Consider the following 22,761-nt stretch of genomic DNA (forward strand, 5'->3'; position numbering starts at 1 on the left):
TGGGCTCTGGACACTTGGCCTCCCCCCTCTTGGACTGCGGACGCACAGGTTCCCCCTTCTGGACACTGGACGCTCAGACTTCTCCCACTTGGGCGCTGGACGCTCGGGCTCCTCCCACTTGGGCCTTCTGCAGGCACGGCCGCTCCTCCCTTTTACCCTCTTCTGGGCAGGCAGTTCTCTCCAGGCTTGGCCCGAGAAGCGGGGCGTTGGGTGGTCCCCACAAATGGGTCTTTTCCTCCCTCTCTTCGGATACAACAAATGACTTCTCCTCCGGGTATTGGGAGGGGCAGATAGCCACTGTGTGCCCATAATTGCCACAGCCGGGGCACCACTCGTCCATGATGTACAGTGCCATGAAAAAGTATTTGCCCCCTGTCTGATTTTTGCATTTTTGCATATTTGTGACACTAAATGTTATCAGATCTTCAACCAAAACCTAATATTAGATAAAAGGGACCCTGAGTGAACAAATAACACAAAAATTTGATACATATTTCATTTATTTATTAAAGAGAGTTATGCAACATCCAATGCCCCCGTATGAAAAAGTAATCGCCCCCTTAGGCTCAATAACTGGTTATGCCACCTTTAGCAGCAATAACTGCAACCAAACTCTTCCTGTAGTTATTGATTAGTCTCTCACAGTGCCGTGGAGGAATTTTGGCCCACTCCTCCATGCAGAACTGCTTCAACTCAGTGACATTTGTGGGTTTTCGAGCATAAACTGCTCGTTTCAGGTCCTGCCACAATGTCTCAATGGGATTTAGGTCTGGACTTTGACTAGGCCATTCCAAAACTTTAAATTTCTTGTTCTTCAACCATTCTGATGTAGACTTGCTTGTGAGTTTCGGATCATTGTCTTGCTGCATGACCCAGCTGCACTTCAGCTTCAGCTCACGGACGGATGGCCTGACATTCTCCTGTAGAATTCTCTGATACAGAGCAGAATTCATGGTTCCTTCAATGATGGCAAGGTGTCCAGGTCCTGATGCAGCAAAGCATCCCCAAACCATGACACTACCACAACCATGCTTTACCGTTGGTATGAGTTTCTTGCTGTGGAATGCAGTGTTTGGTTTCCAGAACTCTTGAGGATCATCCAGGTGCTTTTTTGCAAACTTGAGACGAGCATTCATGAGCAATGGTTTCCGTCTTGCTACTCTGCCATGAATCCCATTTTTGCCCAGTGTCTTTCTGATGGTGGAGTCATGAACACTGACCTTAGCCGAGGCGAGAGAGGCCTGCAGATCCCTGGATGTTGTTCTAGGGTTCTTTGTGACTTCCTGGACGATTTTACGCCTTGCTCTTGGAGAGATTTTGGCAGGACGGCCACTTCTGGGAAGATTCACTACTGTCCCAAACTTTCTCCATTTGGATAATATGGCTCTGACTGTGGTTTGGTGGAGCCCCAGAGCCTTAGAAATAGCTTTGTAACCCTTTCCAGACTGATAGGCATCAACAACTTTTTTCTGGAGGTCTTCAGGAATTTCTTTTGTTCGTGGCATCTTGTGCCTGTAGAACCTGTGTGCTGACAACTTCACTCTGATGGTAAGGGCCAAAGTTAGTCAGATTTATATTGGGCAGGGCTGGCCCAAATCAGGCCTGGTTGTTAACTGAAGTACTCAAACAGCCGACCCTAATTATCCCTTTAATTGGGTTGAGTTAACTAGAGGGGGCAATAACTTTTTCACACCTAGATTGCATGTTTAATTACCTTGCACACCAAACAAATGAAAGAAGCACCAAACGTTGGTGTCATTTTTTCTCTGACTCCCTCTATATACTACTACAACCCACAAAAAACTCTGACCAAATACAATGTGAAAAATGTAGAAAATCAGACGGGGCCAATACTTTTTCACGGCACTGTATATATATTTTGTTTTGTACAGTAGCAACCAAACCAAAAAGGTTTAAAAGGTTTAGTGAATGGAGTCTAGAATTGTGCCTAGGTCTTATAATAGGCTAACCCTGATAATGTTTTCATTTTGAGAACAGAACAGAACACTAATGACTAGGTTTTTTTTTTATATTCCTGTTATTTTAAGTAACTCTACTGTAGATAAACTTATAACATTGATAGTAATCTGAAGGGCATTTTGCTTGCCCTTCGCAGACATGATATGAATAATTTAGTATGGGCAGGAAATGCAAACTGCAGCAGGAGTTAGTGCAGCCTCATACCAATATGTAAACAATAAGCTGTAAAGCACTGTTCACTAGACCGAGCCCCTTAGGATACTCGTCCTTCTGCATTCAGCAAGTAACTTCATATCTTTATTGAAAAGTGATTTGGGTTTGTGAATCAATGTTTTGGAACCGGAGGAAGGTTTGAAGCTCTCCGCTCCTGTGCAGTGCTAGAATGTAAAAGGGATGGTCGTTCACTTGGTTTCTGAGGACTCTGTGGAAGGTGGTGTCGGCTCCAGGCCCCAGGATGGTGGAAATGGACTCTGGCAGTATATCTACTGTCAGAAATGGGATCATGTCTCCCCTTTCGTATGTAGGTTTTCACAACAACCTGTTCTCCTCACAGGGCAAGGAAGGGGCTTTAATATTCTTTGATGTGCTTCAGTTTTCACACTAAAATGTATTTTATTTACAGAGTTGCAGTGCATTGTTTTAATAAGCAGGTGCTGGTATTTATTCAGAAAGAAATATTGCTGTGTAGATCTGCAAACTGTATTGATCAAATAGTTTGGCAGCTACTGTGGTGAAAGTTAAATAGAATGCTTAATATGTTAGGTTGGTTTTGGAAGCTTATGAATTTACTATGCACATTGATTAACTAAAACGGTTCAGCAATTTGAAAGAAAGAAAATGCAAAAAGTGTTTTATACTGCAAAATAATTGAGAAACATAGAAAAGGGAAGGAAAAAATAATCTGAAACTATTCAGCCAATAGGTCAAGATTATGTATTGCAGATATTTCTACATAGTACATTTAGTCAGATTGTGTTCATTTTCTGGATTGTCCATTAATAATTGATGTAACTTAAAAAAAAAAGGATGGTGAGTAAGTAGATTCAAGAAACTGCACAGAGTCCTTTTCTTCAATCAGTTGTTAGGTTTATTGAAATATGCAGGGAGTCTGGTCCCAGGTACAGGACAAACAGAATACTCGTTCTTACAATTGTTGCATGACATTAAATACCCTTCTGCATAGGTGTCTCTCTCCTCCTCTTTCTCTGACACTTAACCAATAGAAAAGGTACAACTCATTATCCTGTTACCATATATTTCATTTAGTGTGTGTGTGTGTGTGTGATCTAGTGTGAAGACCTCTGAACTCAGTGCATTCTTCAGACCCCTGGTGCCACAAAGGTCCATACATCTGGTTTTTGTCATCTTCTTGAGACCCTTTGATTCCAGTGGCATCATCTCTTTGGATCTCTCTGAAGTCTTAGAGCCTGGCTCCTTCTGGTACCCTTGAAAACTAGCTTTATGACCCCCTCATAAACCAGCTGTATTTTCTAAGCAAAAACCTGTTTAACTAGTTTTATACCCCAGTGGACTCCCCGAAGGGCAAACTTCTTTCATGTCAAAGGGCTGGAGATCAAAGGACTTGTTTGTACAGCCGTGTGCTGCTGGCCATCCATTGCTCAATGAAGCTGCTATTATTTCTTGCTTGCTCGGAGTCAATGCAGTGCAAGTATCTATATACCCAGAGTATATAGCCAGTCTTCATCTATTACAGCAGTGCTTGCATTTTTGGAACTAACAGTTTTTTCTATCCAATGTTAAATCACTTTTCAGAAAAATAACATGAATACAGCCGTCATTCCTCATGCGTAGCAAACTGCTATTCAATACTTGTTCCATGTTTTCCAACAATAATAAATAGAGTTTGTACTGGGTGTAGATATAGTGCGTTTTGTTCAAATCGTTACTGTACATGTTGCAGCTGTTTAAAAACAAATAGTGACTAAAGTTGCCATCAAATATGGAAAGAAAGCTGTATTATTATTATTATTATTATTATTATTATTATTATTATTATTAATAAACAAAGAAACATATTTCTCCACTGTTGAGAAACAAACACTCCAGTATTTACATTTCAGTAAGAAAATTAATGAACATCCTTTGCAGCCTTCGCCAACTAGGCTATATCAATGTTATAGCAAGAATCATTGAATGCAGAGTAATGGGGTTGTCACTTTTAAACCCAGAATAGCAGTCTAGATTTAATAATCGATTAAAAAAAAATGCATGGGAAGATAGGGAAGTATATCCTTTGGCACCCTGCTTCATAGCTTAAAAAAATACACTTTAATAAGTTGCATGCAACAAATAAGTATTTCAGCTTGAACAATTGGGTGGAACTAAAAATGTGCCTGCAGTGTTTTTGAGTTAATGTGGTGGTAGTTAAATGTGACCCCATTTCCCTGCTTGTATTAAAGAGGAATTTGGTATTTAGACACACACACACACTATGTGGTGGTTGCAGTTATTAAATAGTGTTTACATTTTTAACTTTGTCAGTGTTTGTGCTTTTGTAGGCTTTTCTACCAGTGTCTCCCCACACAATATTTAATCCTTTGCGGTCCTATGTCGGACCTGGTCCGACATTGCAATTTTCCCTTTCCGGTCCAACGTCGTACCCTGTCCGACATCATCAAAAAGATGTAAAAAACAGGTCTCTAGTTGTTTTTTCTCCGGAAAAAGCTAAGAAAACCATTCAATGGCCAAGTGAGACCAATAGGAGCCGAGAGAAGCCGAAAAAAAAGGGGGCGGATCTAAACAATACACATAGCCCCGACACCACAGAGATAACAGACATAAACTAAACAAACAAGATAGCTGCTTCTGCATCCAGTGCTCAAAGAATAACACAGACATTTGCAGAGCTTTTTTAGATGTTATAGTAATATAATATTGACTTGGATTGCATTATTGAGGAGTTTGGTGATAAAACGAGTGATCAGGAGATGATTTGTCGGTATGCACTACTATGAAGAAGTATGTCAAAAAATACACCGAACAAGGGGTGGGGCAGGGCTGTAGATGCAGTACTGAGTGTCCTGTTGATATGCAGTGCCTTTTATACCTGTTTTACTGTGGAAAAAAAATACTTTTAAACAGCACGTCTTAAATAAACTGCACGTGTGAAAATAAATTGGACCTGACACGCCTGAGACGCACTGAATAAATGGACCGCTAAGGGTTAACCTTTTGTCTGTTGAGGCCCTTTTGATGCTCTGTGCTATCATATGTTCCATATATATATATATATATATATATATATATATACATATACATATACATATACATACTGCTGTGCAAAAGTCTTAGACATGTTGCATTGTTCTACTTTGGTGCATTATGAGCATCAACAATTTACTCAGACCCTCCAACAAGGCTAACAAGATGCTTGGATATATTGAGAAGTGTTGAATTTAAATCAAGGGAAGTAATGTTAAAACTTTACAATGCATTAGTAAGACCTCACCTAGAATATTGTGTTCAATTCTGGTCATCTCGTTACAAAAAGGATATTGCTGCTGTAGAAAGAGTGCAAAGAAGAGAGACCATGATTTCCATTACACAAGGGTAGATGTTAAAACTTCATGCTGATTTGAACTCGGCTCTCGCCAAAATAAGCACCAACTAAGACGTAGCTTTACAGTAAACTAATGTGATCCATCTGTGTCTCCATCCATTTGCGTTTGCTTCCATATGATGATGTAAATATCCTTCTGTCCGGTGTTAATGGCTGAAGTGTGATGCTGGCTCCAGGGATCAGCTTATTGCCTCCCTAGCGCATCAGCACACACAACGGCTGCGATGCTGGCTCCGGGGTCAACCACAGTCCGGTCTCTCCAGCGCATCAGCATGACAACCGTCTGGATTGAGCTAAGTAGGGTACATCTCTGGAGTCTTAAGGTGGGCACCTTCCATCCTTAGTGTTTCGTCGACTAGCCCACAACACCTCAAGAGGGCTCGACGGTGATTCTGGCGTCCCAGCATCACCCCCCTCCGTCCCCCACTCAACTCAGCCCAGCTTACTTACCCGTACATCACCGTTTCTTTCTTTCTATTGTGCTTGAGATCCCCAGCCAGAATTTTTCCGTCTCAACCATAGCCAGTTGCTGCTCCTCTCTGTTACTTCAGATAAGTTCTTCACTGTGCGACGCAACTCTTGGCCACTGAATCCGACGTCTCTGAGAAACCGGGTTGTAGAGTGTGCCACAAATCCTCGACAACCCACCTCCATCCTCGCTGTTCCGCTTCAGTGGCTAGTTGAGCATACCGAAGTTTCTTCCTCTCATACACCTCATCTACAGCATCCTCCCATGGCACTGTTAACTCTACCTGGTGAACAAGGTGTGCTGATCCAGACCTCAAGACAATATCTGGTCGAAGTTTAGTGGTTGCAATCTCAGGTGGAAAAATAAGCCGTTGACCAACATCTGCCAGCATTTTCCATTCTCTAGCAGCTTCCAGTTGTCCTGGGCGAGGATTGGTTTTAACACCTTTTCTTGGTGGTTGCTCTCCTGGGTGGAGGAATGTTGTCTTTTGTGTGTAATGTTTTGATGGAACTGGTGGCAACTTATTGGTCATGTTACTTGTCTTCCAATGCTAAGGCCAAACATCGCAGCACCTGGTCATGGCGCCAAGTAAACCATCCTTGGCTAAGAGCCACCTTACATCCTGTCAAAATGTGCCTTAATGTTGCAGGTGATGAACACAAAGGACATGAGGGATCCTCTCCTACCCAGAGGTTTAGGTTCTGTGGTGATGGGAGAACATCATATGTTGACCTGATGAGGAAACTGATCCTGCACTGTTCCATTGACCATAGGTCTTGCCAGCCAATCTTGCGTTGTTCCACACTCTCCCATCTCATCCATTCTCCCTGCTTGGCCTGGGAAATGGCCTTTACCACCTCATCCTCTCCTCCTGCTTTTGCACCTCGTTGACTACCAGCTTCCTCCTTTGAGCTGGGGCTGCCTTGTGCCATGTAGGAGGAGCTGAACTGAGACCAAGACCCCCTCTTCCATGCTGAACTTGCCCCATGATATCACCAATTCAAAGGGCAGCCTTTGCATCTTCCACAGCTTTCTTTGACGCCCACTTTCTTCCAGTTTTCAACACAGGTGCTGCCTCCCTTACGCATTTGTCGCGTGACTCTACTAATGTCATTTCCAGTCTGACCTTGGCGCACTTAAACTCCTCGGTTAGAACGGAGACTGGTAGCTGCAGTATTCCTTTACCATAGAGGCCCACTCTGCTGAGGCAGCGTGGAACTCCCAACCATTTCCTGATGTATGAACTGATTAAAGCTTTCAGCTTCTCAACTGTTGTCAAAGAAACCAGTCAGTGGCCACAGCAACCTCGGCAGTAGACCAAACTGAAAGCACCAGAGTTTTAGTTTGCCTGGTAAAGCGCTGCTGTCTATGCTCTTCAACCCTTCCACTGCTTGTTGTCTAACTTCTCCCACAAGAACTGTGTCCTTGGGGGCTCCCGAGTGGCGCATCCAGTAAAGGCGCTCCGCGCGGAGTGCAGGATGTGCCCTATAGCCTGGAGATCGCAGGTTCGAATCCAGGCTATGTCACAGCCGACCGTGACCGGGAGTTCCTAGGGGGCGGCGCACAATTGGCTGAGCACTGCCCGGGTAAGGAGGGCTTAGGTCGGTAGGGGAATCTTTTTGAATCTGTATGTGTTTCCTCCAAATATCTTTCCAGCTCAACCTTAGATGCTTTTAGTGTGCCATTCTTCTCACTGGTGAATAACTTCTTTACAAATTTGAATGGGTCTTTATAAAAGTTCGCTCTCGCATGCTCCTTTTTGTAGCGTTTCCGTAGGCGCTCAGCTCTGCGCAATGTTGCAAGCTTATCTTTTATGACCCTTTGTAAGAGATTGAGTCCCTCCTTCTGACTTAGTTCTGCTCTTCTCCATTGCTTCCTCAGCTGTCTCCTTTCTCTAACTAAGCGTTCAATCTCCTGCTGCCGTCTAGACTTTCCAGGAATAGTTTGTACTTTTTCCTTCCTTTTTTCAACTCCAAACCTCTTGCTTCCATATATGTAGTGATGTCCCCAAATTTATCCAGCTTCTTTTCAACTGCTCCACTTAACCTTTCCAATGCAAAGCAGAGATCTGTGTTTACTGTGTCCCCCGCAGTTTTCTCATAAGCTCTTGGCCATTTGACTCCAGGCTTGTGCCTGTTGAGGTTCTTTTCTCTCTTATGCTGGTTTGTCTGACCGGGTTCACAAGGATCATTAGGTTCATCACTAACTGTGTCCATGCAAGTCCTCCTCACGTCTATGACAGGGGTGCTGATATCCTGCGAACTGTGGTTTGCTTCCTGTCGCTGGATTTCATTCAACTGACTTGACTGACTTCGTAAGAAGTACTGATCAATGCGAAGCCCTTGTCCCTTCTCCCTCAAGCATTTCATTCTCCCTTGATGAATCTTCAAACCCCTGACCGTTGTCGCCTTGCTCCAGCCGCAGACACAAACCTGGAGTTCCATGTCTTTGCTAACTGCAGATCTTGAACTAGTCTTTTGTGAAGTACTCTCCATACTCATATCTGTTTCCGTTCCTAAGTCGTTAACCGTGTTGTCCAACGTTGTCATCTTCCGCACCCGCTCTCACAGAGTCTAGGGGTATTTTTCTCTTTAATTTCTTAGAAGTCTTGGGTGGGTGTCTCCAGCATCCTGTAAACACAGAGCTGGATACTGCCGACATGGGTAGCTAACCCTTGCCAGCCCCAATGGGGTCTCTTTCCTCCTGTCAGCTGTCTCTCCAGGCTGTCACGAGGACTTTCCCTTGTTGCCAGCTGCACTCTTCACAGCAGTCAGTGGAAGTATCCAGATCTTCAAGATTTCCATTACACAAGAGTAGACGTTAAAACTTCATGCTGATTTGAATTCGGCTCTCGCCAAGATAAGCACCAACTAAGACGTAGCTTTACAGTAAACCAGAATTATCCTGGGTTTAACCCTTTGCGGTCCATTTATTAATTGCGCGTCAGGCACGCCAGGTCTAATTAATTTTCACACGCGCAGTTAATTTTAGACGCACTGTTTAAAAGTATTTTTTTTCACAGTCAAACGGGTTTAAATGGCCCTGCATATCAACAAAGCACTCACTAAGCATCTCCAGCCCCGCCCCACCCTTTCGTTTGCTATAGCGTTCACCTATGTAAGAAATAAATAATAATAATAATAATAGTCGTACATACCGATCGATCATCTCCGGATCACTCGTTTTATCACCAAACTCCTCAATAATGCGATCCAAGTCATTATTTTATTACTATAACATCTCAAAAAAGCTCTGCAAATGTCTGTGTTTTCTGTGCGCTGATTCAGTCAGCCAACTTGTTTACTTACGTCCGCCCCCGTTATCTGATACCTGATACCATGTATGACTATTCATGAGATCCGCCTTTTTTTTTTTTTTTTTTTTTTCGACTTGTCTCGGCTCTTGTTGCTCCCACTCGGCAATTGAATGGTTTTCTCGGCTTTTTCCGGAGAAAAAACGACTAGACACCCGTTTATTGCGTTGCTATAATTATGTCGGACCCAGTCCGACAAAGGACCTGTGAGGAATAATTGCAATGTCGGACCCAGTCCGACAATGGACCGCAAAGGGTTAAAAGGCATGTCGTATGCAGACAGGCTAAAAGAATTTAATCTATTCAAGTCTTGAACAAAGAAGACTAATGCGGGGATCTGATTCAAGCATTCAAAATTCTAAAAGGTATCGACAATGTCAACCCAGGGGACTTTTTCGACTGAAAAAAGAAACAAGGACCAGGGGTCACAAATGGAGATTAGATAAAGGGGCAGTCTGAACAGAAAATAGGAGGCACTTCTTTACACAGAGAATTGTGAGGGTCTGGAACCAACTCCCCAGTAATGTTGTTGAAGCTGACACCCTGGAATCCTTCAAGAAGCTGCTTGATGAGATTCTGGGATCAATAAGCTACTAACAACCAAACAAGCAAGATGGGCCGAATGGCCTTCTCTCGTTTGTAAACTTTATGTCCTTACTAGTGTTTTTTACTATTATAACAACCTTGACATTCATAAAGAAGGAAAAACATTGAGTGAAATAGCTCACATCTCTCGATTTTCAAGGTGTGGTATCTGAAGCATAATCAACAAGTACTGAGAAACGTCATCTGTAATTGACAAACCCAGGACTGACCCAAAAAGCTGTCTAACAAGGATTAGCAATACTTGACGATAATATCCTTAAGGAATAGAAAGAAGACAAGTGTTGAATTGACAACAGAACAGGCAGAAGGCAAAGGTGTCACTGTTCATCCATCAGCAGTCCAAAGCACCTTTGACCATTGTTCTATAGTCCAATTTCTGTGTTCTTGTACAAATTTTAGTATTTTAGTCTTGTTCCCCTTTCTTAACAGAAGTATTCTTACTGCAACACATCTTTTAAGTAATAATTTCAAGAGTTACCTTCGTACTGTTGATTTGATGGACAACGACACCAGTGCCTTCTGCCCAGCTGGCCTCTTGGTTGCTTCTCTGACTAATGCCCTCCTTACCTGGTCACTGAGTTTTTTGGTGGACGGCCTTCTCTAGGCAGAGTCGTGGTTGTGCCATATTCTTTCCATTTTTTAATAATGGATTTAACGGTGCTCCGGGGGATGTTCATAGTTTGGGATATTTTTTTATAACCCAACCCTGATTGGTGCTTCTCCAGAACTTTATCCCGGACTTGTTTTGATAGCTCCTTGGTCTTCATGATGCTGTTTGTTTAGATATGCTCTCTAACTAACTCTGGGGCCTTCCAGAAACAGGTGTATTTAATCTGAGATCATGTGATACTTTAATTGCACACAGGTGGACTCTATTCAACTAATTATGTGACTTCTGAAGGCAATTGGTTGCACCAGAGCTTATTTAGGGGTGTCACAGCAAAGGGGGTGAATAGTTATGCAATCAAGACTTTTCAGTTTTTTATTTGTAAATAATTTTGAAAAATATGTAGATTTTTTTCCCCACTTCGACATTATGGACTATTTTGTGTAGATCAGAGACAAAAAAATCCTAATTAAATCCATTTGAATTCCAGGTTGTAACACTACAAAATGTGGAAAAGTCCAAGGGGGGTGAATACTTATGCAAGGCACTGTGTGTGTATATATATATATATATATATATATATATATATATATATATATATATATATATATATATATATATATATATACAATTTGTAGTCAGAAGTTTACATACCCCAATGGAAATGTATAATTTTAGAAACTTCTCAAACAAATAATTGTAGCAAAAGTTTCTTTTGTGGATGACGAAACAAAGTTACAAGAAATAGATGTCTAGAAATGATTTATTTCAGCAATTTTTTAAACTCTAAAAATGCTAATTCAAAAGTATTCATACCCTGACAAGGAAAATGAAATTAATAGCTAGTTGAGGCACCTTTAGCAAAAATAACCTCTTTTAAATGATGATATTTGTCAGTGAGCTTTTGGCATGATTCTTTAGTGATTTTTGACCATTCTTTAATGCAAACTTGTTCCAGTTCATTCAAATTCTGAGGACTTCTCTTCTACACAGCCTTCTTCAACTCATACCAAAGATTCTCAATCCGATTTAGATTAGGACTTTGACTAGGCCAGTCCAGAACCTTGATTTTATTCTTCTTTAACCATTCTGATGTAGATTTTGATGAGTGCTTTTGATTGTTATTGTGTTGGAACACCCAGTTGCACTTTAAACCAAGTTTTGTAGCGGAGGGTTTCAGATGATTGGTCAATATCTTTTGGTGTGCTATGGAATCCATTTTACCATGTATTGGAACCAAATTCCCTGTGCCATTAACAGCCACACAGAAGGATATTACCACCTCCATGTATGGTGTTCTTTTCTTTGTACGCCTCACCAGACTTTCTCCAAACGTAACGACTATCAGTGTGACCAAATAGCTCAATTTTGTTGTTTCATCACTCCACAAAACCTTTGATTAGAACCCATATCCATCATTCAAATGCTGTTTTGCAAACTTTAAGCGATTGTCCTTGTGACGGTTTCCTAAGAGTGGCTTTTTCCTTGGCCTACGACCATTGAGACCTTCACCATGCAATACTCGACCTATGGTTGAAATGGAAACCCCAGTCCCACTTACAGCTAATTCACTTTGAATGTCTTTGGCAGTCGGTCTCAGATTGTTATGACGTTGTGACAGTACCATGACTCTTGTACTTCTTGACAATAGAAACAAGAGTTGAAATTGAGATACTCAAATGCTTGGAAATCTTCTTGTATCCTTCTCCAGCTTTATGACAATAAATAATTTTCTGCTTAAGGTCTTCAGATAGCTCTTTACTTTTTCCCATATTGACTTATTGGTAATGACAGCAATCATCCTATGCCTGTCCCTTTTATACTCTCTGTGGAAGGGTGGTGGGCAATTCACTGACACAGAGCACAACCTAATACCAGCAATGGTAAAAAGGTTGGCAAGTCGTAGCATACACATAGGTGCTCAAAATAATAACGAAAACAAAAGGCGAACGAAAAAGGGAAAATAAAACACAGCAATAAAACTACAAAACAAAAATTGCTGCTTACACAGTGCCCCCACTGCCGCTAAGCCGGTCAGTATGGGCCTCCGACCTACACTCAGCTATTTCTATACACTGGGGTGGCAAGAGTTCCCTGTATACCTACACACGTCCCCTCGAGTACGTAATTATTCTTTTACTTTTAAAATTATATTAAGGCAGGCTGTCTCCCTCAGCCGGGCTTGTCTGGTCCTTGTTTTACACTGGTGTCTTCTGCCAGCGTCACTGTATATTCCCAAACACGGCCACCTGAATGCATAACCAAGCGCAGTACTTATGGGCCGAGCAATCCCCCAAGGCCCGCCTCTCAGCCACTCGGAGAGAGCGAAATCCAACACACCCTCTTCCCCACCTCTCCGTGTCATCGCCGTTACTGACAGGCGGATCTTACGAGCTGCTGTCCTCTTCCTGCAGAACCACGCATGCGCCAGACAGCACAGATCTCTCCCCGTTACACTCTCTAAGAATGTTCACCTACAATCCAGCATTTTCTAGACTTTGCTAGAATTCGGTTCTGCATGATCATATTGATAGCATCAAAGGGTATGAATACTTTTGAATTAGCATTTTTCTAGTTTTGCAAAAATAATTCTAGACATCTATTTCTTGTAACTTTTTTCCACATCCACAAAAGCAAAACTTTTGCTACAAAAGATTTTTTCCTAAAATTCTTTATTTTCGAGAAATTTCATATATACTATATATATATATATATATATATATATATATATTTATATGTTTTTTGTCACAGGCTGACACAAGGCCACTTTGACTTTTCCACTTCAACTTATGCAGCCCATGGTGTATATTACCCACCCCAATTTCAAATGCCCAGTACGCCACCAAAGAATGAGATACCCAGGAAAAAAGTATATATTTTCTGAATCTGCACAAAATAAGGGTTTTAGAAATGGGTAACATTACATATCCTGTCAATGGTTTGTTACCCATAATCCTTCTGCAATCTGAAGTAATGTCATTGTATGTAGTAAAAATCACTTGTTTGTCACAGTATTTGGACCTTTGAATCTGAAATCTTTAGTTTCATTGTTGAATAAAGAGTGTTTCTTAACTCGTCTGATGAACTCCACACAATGTGAACTTCCGGTCTCCATGTCGCTTGGGTCAAGAGAAAGAACCAGATCTCTTTCCCAGAGATCCTTTTTATAATCCTCATTGACACAAAATACATGCTCCTCCTCCATAAAACCCCCACCTCGTATCCAAGTCAGGTTGTCTAAATTTCTCCTGCGTTGATTGGGAAAGGACTAACGTGCTTTGCTAGTTTTGTTCGAAAAAAAAAGTATGGGTTAAAGTTTTTTTTTCTTCTCTTCCCCTTTTCTCCATTTTCTGCTTCTATGTCTTCCATCTGTTCTAAGTGTGGTTCCCCACTTTCTCCATCTTCTAACACAAATTTATGATTAATGTGTGTAGACATGTCAGTCACTCCAACTCACAAGGAAGTTCCTTCCCCTTTGGTGGTTCTCTGTTCTGATAAAGGTAGTTCTATACCCTCTACTTTTAAAAGAGCAGGCAGGGGTCCAGGTTTTTCTTCTCCCAGGAAAAGAACGAAAAAATCCACACACTCCCGCAGTTGCAGGGAGAGAGACGTATCGGCAAAATCAGCGACCACCATTACGGAGGCTCCAGCAGCCAGGGCTCAACCATCCCCTTCACAGCATCAATGCCTTTTTTTCAATGGCTAAAGGAATATGAGCAGTCAAAGCAGGCTCAACCTTTACAGCCAGCCTGTAGCTCGTACAGCAAGTTCTGGTACCGTTGCACCCGGAAGTACGCAGGAACATACTTTCCAGGTGCCCCCACCCTAGGAGACGATGATGTCATTGACTCCGCCCCCGAGGAGGACGTTTTTGAGTAAACAGACGACCCCTCTCCCATATACACAGGTGCAGATGCCGTACGGAGAAGGACTTCATCCTCTCAAGGTACAAACCCAGACCTGTGCAGATCAGGATGACTTCCTTATTATCTTGGATGCAAAGGATAAAAAAAGCCTTTGAAGGGTTACCCTTCCATGAGGCGGTCTGGAGGTATGTTGAGGCTATTTGGCAAAGATCTGCTACTTCTGCACCATGCCTGCCCAGAGTAGATAAACTCTACAGGGGTACCAGTGGATCATAAAAACCACCTTTTCAAACAACCTAAACTGGATACCGTCATGGCTACACCAACTGCAGGTATGTCCTCCTAGATCTTCTTCTTTGAATGGATCTGATAAAAAAAAAAGATGATTTCTTAAAAAAAAGATTACTCTGCCTCCACATGCAGCATGCAGATCAACAATTATCAGATCCATGCAGCAAAATACCAGCATATGCTGTGGAACCAGCTTTCCACAATTTTACACCTGAAAATCTAGAGGTGGCCATGCAGCTGGCAGAAGAAGGGAAAAACACTGCAAAACTTCAACTGCAAGCAGCAGTGAAGCAGGGTGATCTTTTATTTGGCACCAGCCTGAAGAATTCCTTGTCTGACATGAAGGAGGTTAGACAGGTGATTAGATCTTGCTCTACTACAGGGAGAGGTGCACCGTGCAACAGGGTTGTTTTCAATAGACAAAAGTCATTCAGAAACCAGCCACCTCAACCATGGTTTAACAGGCAGGGCCGCTTTCAACGTGGCCAGGAGTTTAGACCACAAAAAACAGGACGTGGCTATTATAAAGAGGGAGGTACACCCTCTACCTCCTCCTGACATTTTCTCAGCCTTCCAAACCCACCCCCCCCCAACCCCATCTACTGCCAATGTGAGGAAGGGTGTCCCATTTTCTAACCAGCTGGGAAAAAATTGCATGAGACCCCTGGGTCCTGAGGCTTATTCAACATGGTTACAGGATTGCGTTCCAAGTTTTACCACCAGCAACAGGCATCATCCAGACAGTTTTAGACTGGTCAAGGCCAAGGGGCATCTGCCTGCAAGAGGAAATAACAAATATGCTGCATTCCCATGCCATAGAAGAGGCCCCCTTATCTTCACAGACCCAGGGCCATTACTCAAGATACTTTCTGATACAAAAGAAAAGTTAATCATCCAATGAAGAAACCATATTACAGGTAATCTTTGTATTCTGAATTGCTTGGAGTGTCCTTAGTTCAAAGATACCAAATATGTGCACCTTTACAGACATTTCCAGGCGTTTACATGCCCTAGACCAGTGGTCTTCATTGCACAGTCCGCAGGCCACTGGCGACCCCCAATTACCCTAAATTTGTCCCTTCAAATGATCCTTCATTAATAAAGATTTGTTTAAATTAGAAATAACAAAGGGAAATCAAAACCATGAACTCAGGGAGTTGTATTTTACTCACCTCCCGCTTAAGTGTTATAAGTATATGACCTGCATAATGAACCCACTGAACAAAACTGAAGCTGGAACTACTGTAAAACGGAGGAAAGTTTGGGCAGTTCAGGATGAGCACCGCAAGTTTCAGGAGAGGTGGACAAATGACTTTTTCTTTATTTTTAATGAGGAATCTGAAAAGCCAGTTTGCTTGATGTGCCAGAAAACCGTCTGTGTATTAAAAACCAGCAATCTGGAGCGACATTATTTGAGTGTGCATGAGGAACTTAATGAAAAATACCCACCTGGTAGTTCCATTCGGAAAAGCAAAATCAACCAGCTTGTCAGTTCATTGAATAAACAACAGAAAGTGCTAAAAACTGCTAGCTCGTTTGCAGGATGTCTAACAGAGGCATCCTTTGAAATTGCGTGGATATTAGCACGCCACTGAAAGGTTTTTACAGATGCAGAAATTGTAAAGGAATGTTTTGTGGCTTCTGCGGAAATTTTACATTCCGATTTCTCCAACAGAAATGAAATACTAAAACAAATTAGGGGGCTACAGTTATCTGATACTACAGTGATGAGGAGGGTTGAAGTGATCGGCCAAGACATCAGACAACAAGTCATTTCAGATGTTTTGACAGCTCCTTGTTATAGTGTTGCTCTTGATGAGAGTACTGACATTTGCAATGTATCACAATTATGTGTGTGGGCTCGTTTCCCCAAAGACGAATGCTTCTGCGAAGAACTCCTGGGTTTGATTCCACTGAAAACACAAACAAGGGGTGAAGATATTGTGAATGCACTTAAATTATTTTTTTTTTTATCAGACTGGCCTCTCTTGTAAGAAACTCGTATCTGTGTGTACTGACGGTGCCCCAAGTTTGAGAGGCAAAGAAAAAGGATTGCTGGGTCTAATGAAAAAGAAAGAGGGGATTCCACTTTTTTGGGTTTCACTGCATAATTCACCAAGAAGCTCTTGTGAGCAAGGTGAAAAACGGCAAAATGCAAAAGATTATGCAGGTAGTCACCAAGATTATGAATTTCATTGTTTCGAAAGCCCTGAACCACCGGCAGTTCAGAGAATTAATTGAGGAGTATGAAACGGAGTATGGTGATCTGGTTATGCATAACGAAGTCAGGAGGCTTTCTCGAGGACGAGTGCTGGAACGATTTCTCAGCCTGCTCCCTGTAATTCACAACTTCCTTGAAAGTAAGGGAAAAGAAAAGGAACTTGATGATCCAGACTGGCTAATAAAGCTGGCTTTTCTTACTGACATTACAAGCTCAATGTTATTAACCTACAATTATAAGGCAAGCAAAAAATGCCAAGTGACATGCTCCGTGTTATAATGGCATTTTAGAGCAAAATAAGAACATTATTTGTTCCTGACTTATAAAGTGCTACCTTTCTGCATTTTTCTAATTATTATTATTATTATTATTATTATTATTATTTATTTCTTAGCAGATGCCCTTATCCAGGGCGACTTACAGTCGTAAACAAAAATACATTTCAAGAATCACAGTACAAGTAATAATACAATTAAGAGCAAGATAAATACAATGACTTTGGTTCTGGCAAGTACAAGTATGACTCTATATATATATATATATAAGCTAAGCCTTGCCACAGTTTCTAATCTTTCAGTCTCTGGTACTCCTTGTGTATAGAACAAAAGGCTGGAGAGCACAGAGGTGTGAAATTCAAGAAATGTGAGCTGAATCTCTGGTGCTGTAGTTAGGTACACTATGTAGGTGTACAGTGAGATCTGGACCATGTACATGACAAGCTTCTTATACTGTGCCTTCATCATCCTGCAGCATTGTACAGCTCCAGCATCTGGTCTGACCTATCCACGCCTCCCATGTATTTGTTGTAGTTTTTATTTATTTTTATTTTTTTTAAATGGACGAGGACACAAAAATACAATGAAACCAACACAATTCCTATCAGTTTATTTATTTTTTTGAAGGGAGAAAATATATATATATATCCTGAAAGGTTTAGAAAAATTACTAATTACTATAATTACTTTTTTTTAAATGTAGAAAAATCTGATACATTTTTAATAAAATTGTCATTTATATGTGAATTATTATATCAAAAAATACAAATAGAAGACAGTAGACAAATAAAATTAGATCAAATATAAAAAATTTGAATAGTCCAAAAATTATATTTTACATAAGCGAATCAATCGAAAATTAGGTGAACTTGTTTCTCTCCAACACCAACTCAACCAGACTCAATGCAGAGGTTGCAAGTACAGGAACTGTAACAAAACCATGTGGTCCTTTGAGCTTCTGATCGCTGGCCTCAAACATCACTGGAGAAAAAAATAATGAAGCCATGAAGTCATAAAGTATCTTTGGCCACATGATCCAAGTGTGTTGGCACACACGTGAGAAGTTTCAATAATGTGGACATGACAACCACAGAAGTAGGAGGGTATTTCTGTATAGTCACATAAACAAAAGAGAATGCAGTACAGTGCAGAGAAATACAGGTGTGTCACTTCAAAGCTAATTCCACAAAACACAAGATGGTAACACTCCTAATCAAAGGAGAACTTTTGTGTTATCAATCCTCATTGCAGAGAAACAAGCTAGATGCAGATTGTTTTAAATTTGCTCTAGATGTATCATAATGCTGGCCAGCAGAAGCATTCAAGCAGGCTGTAGATTAGGTCTAACAACTGTGTCACATGGAAGGTATTTTATCACTGTAACATAATGAAATTAGAACCACTGACCACATATCTGTAAAGCTTCTAGTTGATGGATCCCGAGTGAAAAACAGCAATCCAGCGTTTTTTTTTTTTTTTTTTTTAATTAGGACATACCAGATATGTTGGGCAGCATAGAAGTGGTTAATCAAATTGTCCAGAAACTGCTTTTCTAGTGCCAAGCTGACACGGTTTGATAACTAGATTTGAAGTTTTCCTGTGATTGTGACTTGAATTTCTAGCAGCATAGTCACTAATTACCCCATCCGCTGAGCCCAGTATGCTAAACAGTGCCTACTACATAAACAGTTTTACTTTTTCAATGACCTGAGTACTAATGCTACTCCCCTTGCTGTGCTGATGTAAAAATGACACCCTTAATGGTAACCCTATGAGGGTGTTTGTCTTGGTGGTACAGTATAGGTTGTAAAACTGTCCAGGAGCATGCTCTTAAAATATGCTTTTTGTTTTTTCTGTAGGTCCAACATTGCCACGACAAAACGCTCAGCTTTCCCAGGTGCAGAATGGTACTTCACAGGAGGAGCTGGAGATGCAGAGAAGGTACAGTAGTTTCCTCATATAGGAACACCTCCTAAGAGAAAACTTCGGCTTAGGGAACAACCTTGTGGTGAAACGAAACTTTCCCGTTGTAAATGCTCCGCCTAAAGCAGGGGTTCTCAAACATTTTTTGCTGGGTCCCCCTTTGGAAATATTTCAGGCTGTGACGACCCCCCCAGTACGTTATCATATGAAATTACTGTACATACTACATACAATCATGTATTGTGATTGGACATGCAGTCATGATGCCTGCAGTCAACGGCGACGGAGCCTTTCTAAAAGAGTGTGTCAAGATCCACGGGTGAGGGGGTTGGGGGGTAGCAACGGTTTTTAGGAATAAATGTTTTATTTTTATTTTTAGTTAATATAAAATAAACTTTTATTTTGACCAAACATCAGCTGTAAAATAACCAGATTACAAAATGAAACTATGGCATATTAGACCCACAGAGGCGGAAATGTTTAAATCAACAGGAAGCCTGTCATTTGTGTCAGTTGTGTTTCTGCTTCTGTGTGAATTAAGATTTAATTTTGCCATCAAAAATAGAACGAAGCAACGAAACCTTGCATATAGTATCGGTACCGTCTACTTGTAGTAGACTCCTCTGATTTGTAAATAACGCTTGCTCCTTTAAGTTCCACTTTCAAAGTCTCTTCTTCAGGGGTATGTAGACATTTAAGAAACACGTGTTACTGTCTGAAAATCTTGCTTCTAACATACCGCAGCCAACAGGAAGTTCTGGGAGCTGGAAGTACAGTACTTGCAAACAAACTGAGTTTGCCAATGATTGTAGCAGTAATCGTAACATTGTCCAAGGATTGTGGCAAGTGGAGAAACCGTGTGAAACACAAAAAACCTGAACATTTAAAAAAGGTTCTTTTGACTGTTGCTAGCACTTTATACATAACTATATACACAAACAAACAAGCATCTGGACACTTTAGTAAACAAGGCAGGAGGTATGGCTTCAAATTACACCATTTACTGTTAAGGATTAAATGTATATGCGCTGTAATGTAATGTTAAGGATCTTAAGAAGGGCATATTTTTAAGTCTTCATTCTTCGGTGCTTATTTTGATCTATTTTCAAGTTTTATGTAAATCTTTTTTTTTTTCCCCCTGGGGCTTTCGCTTTGTTTATACTGTATGAAATTATTGTTTTCGGTTACTTTCCAAAATGCTTGGGCGTTTTTTTTCTGTCATAATAGTAGTAACTCAACAGACAGTAATTGCACATTTAGGTACCTTCTTTCCTTTGCTTCCACAGCAAAATCCTTATGGTCATGTGCACATTCTTCTGGGGTTTTTAGGCATTTTTTTTTTACATTGCGACAATTTGCAATTCTGTTCTAAATTCTCACTATCTAACTAATATAGCTTTAGATCCCGCGAACATTCCTTCTACTGTAATTGTTATCTCGTTTTAAATCTAGCAAGCTGAATCTCCAATAGAAATGTAGAATTTGCTGCCTCTCAGTAGTTGGGTGTGTTTAAAGTATTCAGAATAGTGATGTGCAGTTTGATTCTTTTCACTTACTCGATTAGTTTGATTCAGTTCAGTTTGGTGAATTGGTTCAAAAGATTTGTTTGTTTGATTCACAGACGCAAAACAATTACGTCTTGGTTGAATCACTGGGTTTACACATGAAATTGTATTATAGTTTAAAAAAAAAAGTTTTAGTAAAACAAACAAAAAAAAATCCTTAAAGAGAAAACTTAAGTATTAAATATTTATTTTAAACTATGTAATTTAGCTTTAACGGCAACCTATTTATTAACCTACAAAAATGAAAAAGTAGAAGATAGTCAAAATGAAATTAAGAATAGTCAATTTCTTACTTAACTTTTTACACTGGATTGTACAGAGCGGATCGAACATATAAGTGTAGCAATTATTCTGCCAGTTCATGTGTCTGTTGCTGGAGCTAGCGAGACATCCAGTTTTTCGAAAAATGCAACTACCTTTTATTAATATCTTCATGTGTGTTTGTATCTCAGTAGTCGAGATTATGAAACTGATACCATTGTGGCTCCAACACAGAGTCTGCAACATGTACTAAACCTATAGAGCATTTGGAGCCAACATGGCAGATTTGGGATTAAGTTAAATAACTTTCTCAACAATAAGATCTAAACCCACCCGGTTAGGGCGGAAACTGCCGTCCTTCCCGGGTACTACAAATATCTCGATTAGAACCCCTCTCCGAAGGCTGCCACTTCCTTTTTTTTTTTTTTTTTTTTTTTTTTAAACCAGGTTTGCCAGGCTTCTGCCTAGGGCTTGTCCTTGAAGGCCGGAAATCTGGAGCAGCATACTAGATAGGAGGCGGAGCTCTGTGGCCACCTGCTTTGGGAGCGGGGTCTCCGTGAGCACGCCATCCAGGTACGCAGTGAGAATACTCACCGTGTTAGCTAGGCGAGATGCCTGTGCTTCCGCTGCATAAACCCTCTTTGGGTCTAGAAACTGTGGGAAGGGTTGCACTGCAGGAGCCGCTGCCTGTGTCTGGAATCCGGACCAGCGGGGCTCTGTCGGTGTTGTCCAGGGGATGTGCAAGAAGCTTGCAGCGCTCCCCCTCAGTGCCGGCATAGAGCTGGGCAACGGTGGCAAACTAGACTCTGAGGCAAACTCTTAGCTAGGTCAAATCTTTCACGGTCAATGGTGCTGGTTCCCCTTCTTCCTCCATCTCAGTGGGGAAGGAGTCATCCCAGGAGGCCGCTAACGATAGCGTGTCCTCCTCCGCCATCAATGGCTGCACTTCAGGCTCGGCTTGGGCTCCTGTGGGAGGCTCAGTGGTTGGGGCTGATGCAGGTAGCAGCGGGGCCGGGACCTGTATTGGTACCGCAGGAACTTGCTGCCTAGACAGAAACTCAAGGACCTGTGTCATCTGCTCCTTCAAGTAAATAATGTCCCTCGCTTGTTTCGAACACTTCACCCTTCTCGCCTGGGGGGAGGGGGAGTGGCTGCGAGGTCTAGGCGCATTAGCCTGAGCGCAGAGAATCTCCTGCAAGGGGCTCTGCGAGAGCTGAAGGAGCGGGGGTGGGGCCACGAATGCTGCTGACGGCTCGGCCATGGGAGACTCAGCGTCTAACCCCATGGCTCTGTTGAACCAATGGCGACGTATTTTCTGCTGAAGAGCCACGCATAGGTCGCAAAACTCCTGTCTGCCCATGGGCATGTTGGACTCCCAAGCACTGCACGCGGAGTGAGTGCTTGTCCTGGACTGGCAGGTTTACACCGCACGATGTGTAGCGGTGGAACCACTGGATGCTCGACATGGTGTTTCTTAATGTTGTGCTTGCACTGGAGCTATGCTATGCTCCAGTGCACTCCCAAGTGCAGCAAGCACTGGAGTGCTGTGCGCAGTTGGCTCTGTGCACACCGAGTGACACGCACCGTGTGCACTGCTGGGACTAGCTCGCTGGAGCTGTGAGCACCGAGGGTACCAGGCACCAAGTGCACCGGGAACCCAACGTAGCACCAAGTGCACCGGGAACCCAACGTAGCACCGTGCACTCCGAGGAGGCTGAAAGACAGAAAGGTAAAAAACTCGGTCTTCAGAGTCGTTGATTCCGGGAAAGCGGTGAGCCAGCTTTCAGCATGAATGCAAGGAAAA

General features: G+C 41.8%; 1 protein-coding gene across 1 annotated transcript in view; it reads left to right on the forward strand.

Moving 5' to 3' along the window:
• Positions 1-22,761, forward strand: part of LOC117403252 (protein enabled homolog) — a 300,703-nt gene that overhangs the window by 175,690 nt on the left and 102,252 nt on the right. Inside the window, 1 exon segment of the mRNA XM_059024330.1 lies at positions 19,068-19,149. Coding sequence (XP_058880313.1) covers positions 19,068-19,149 — 82 coding nt within the window.

This window comes from Acipenser ruthenus, chromosome 5, assembly GCF_902713425.1.
Source record: "Acipenser ruthenus chromosome 5, fAciRut3.2 maternal haplotype, whole genome shotgun sequence".
Taxonomy (NCBI): domain Eukaryota; kingdom Metazoa; phylum Chordata; class Actinopteri; order Acipenseriformes; family Acipenseridae; genus Acipenser; species Acipenser ruthenus.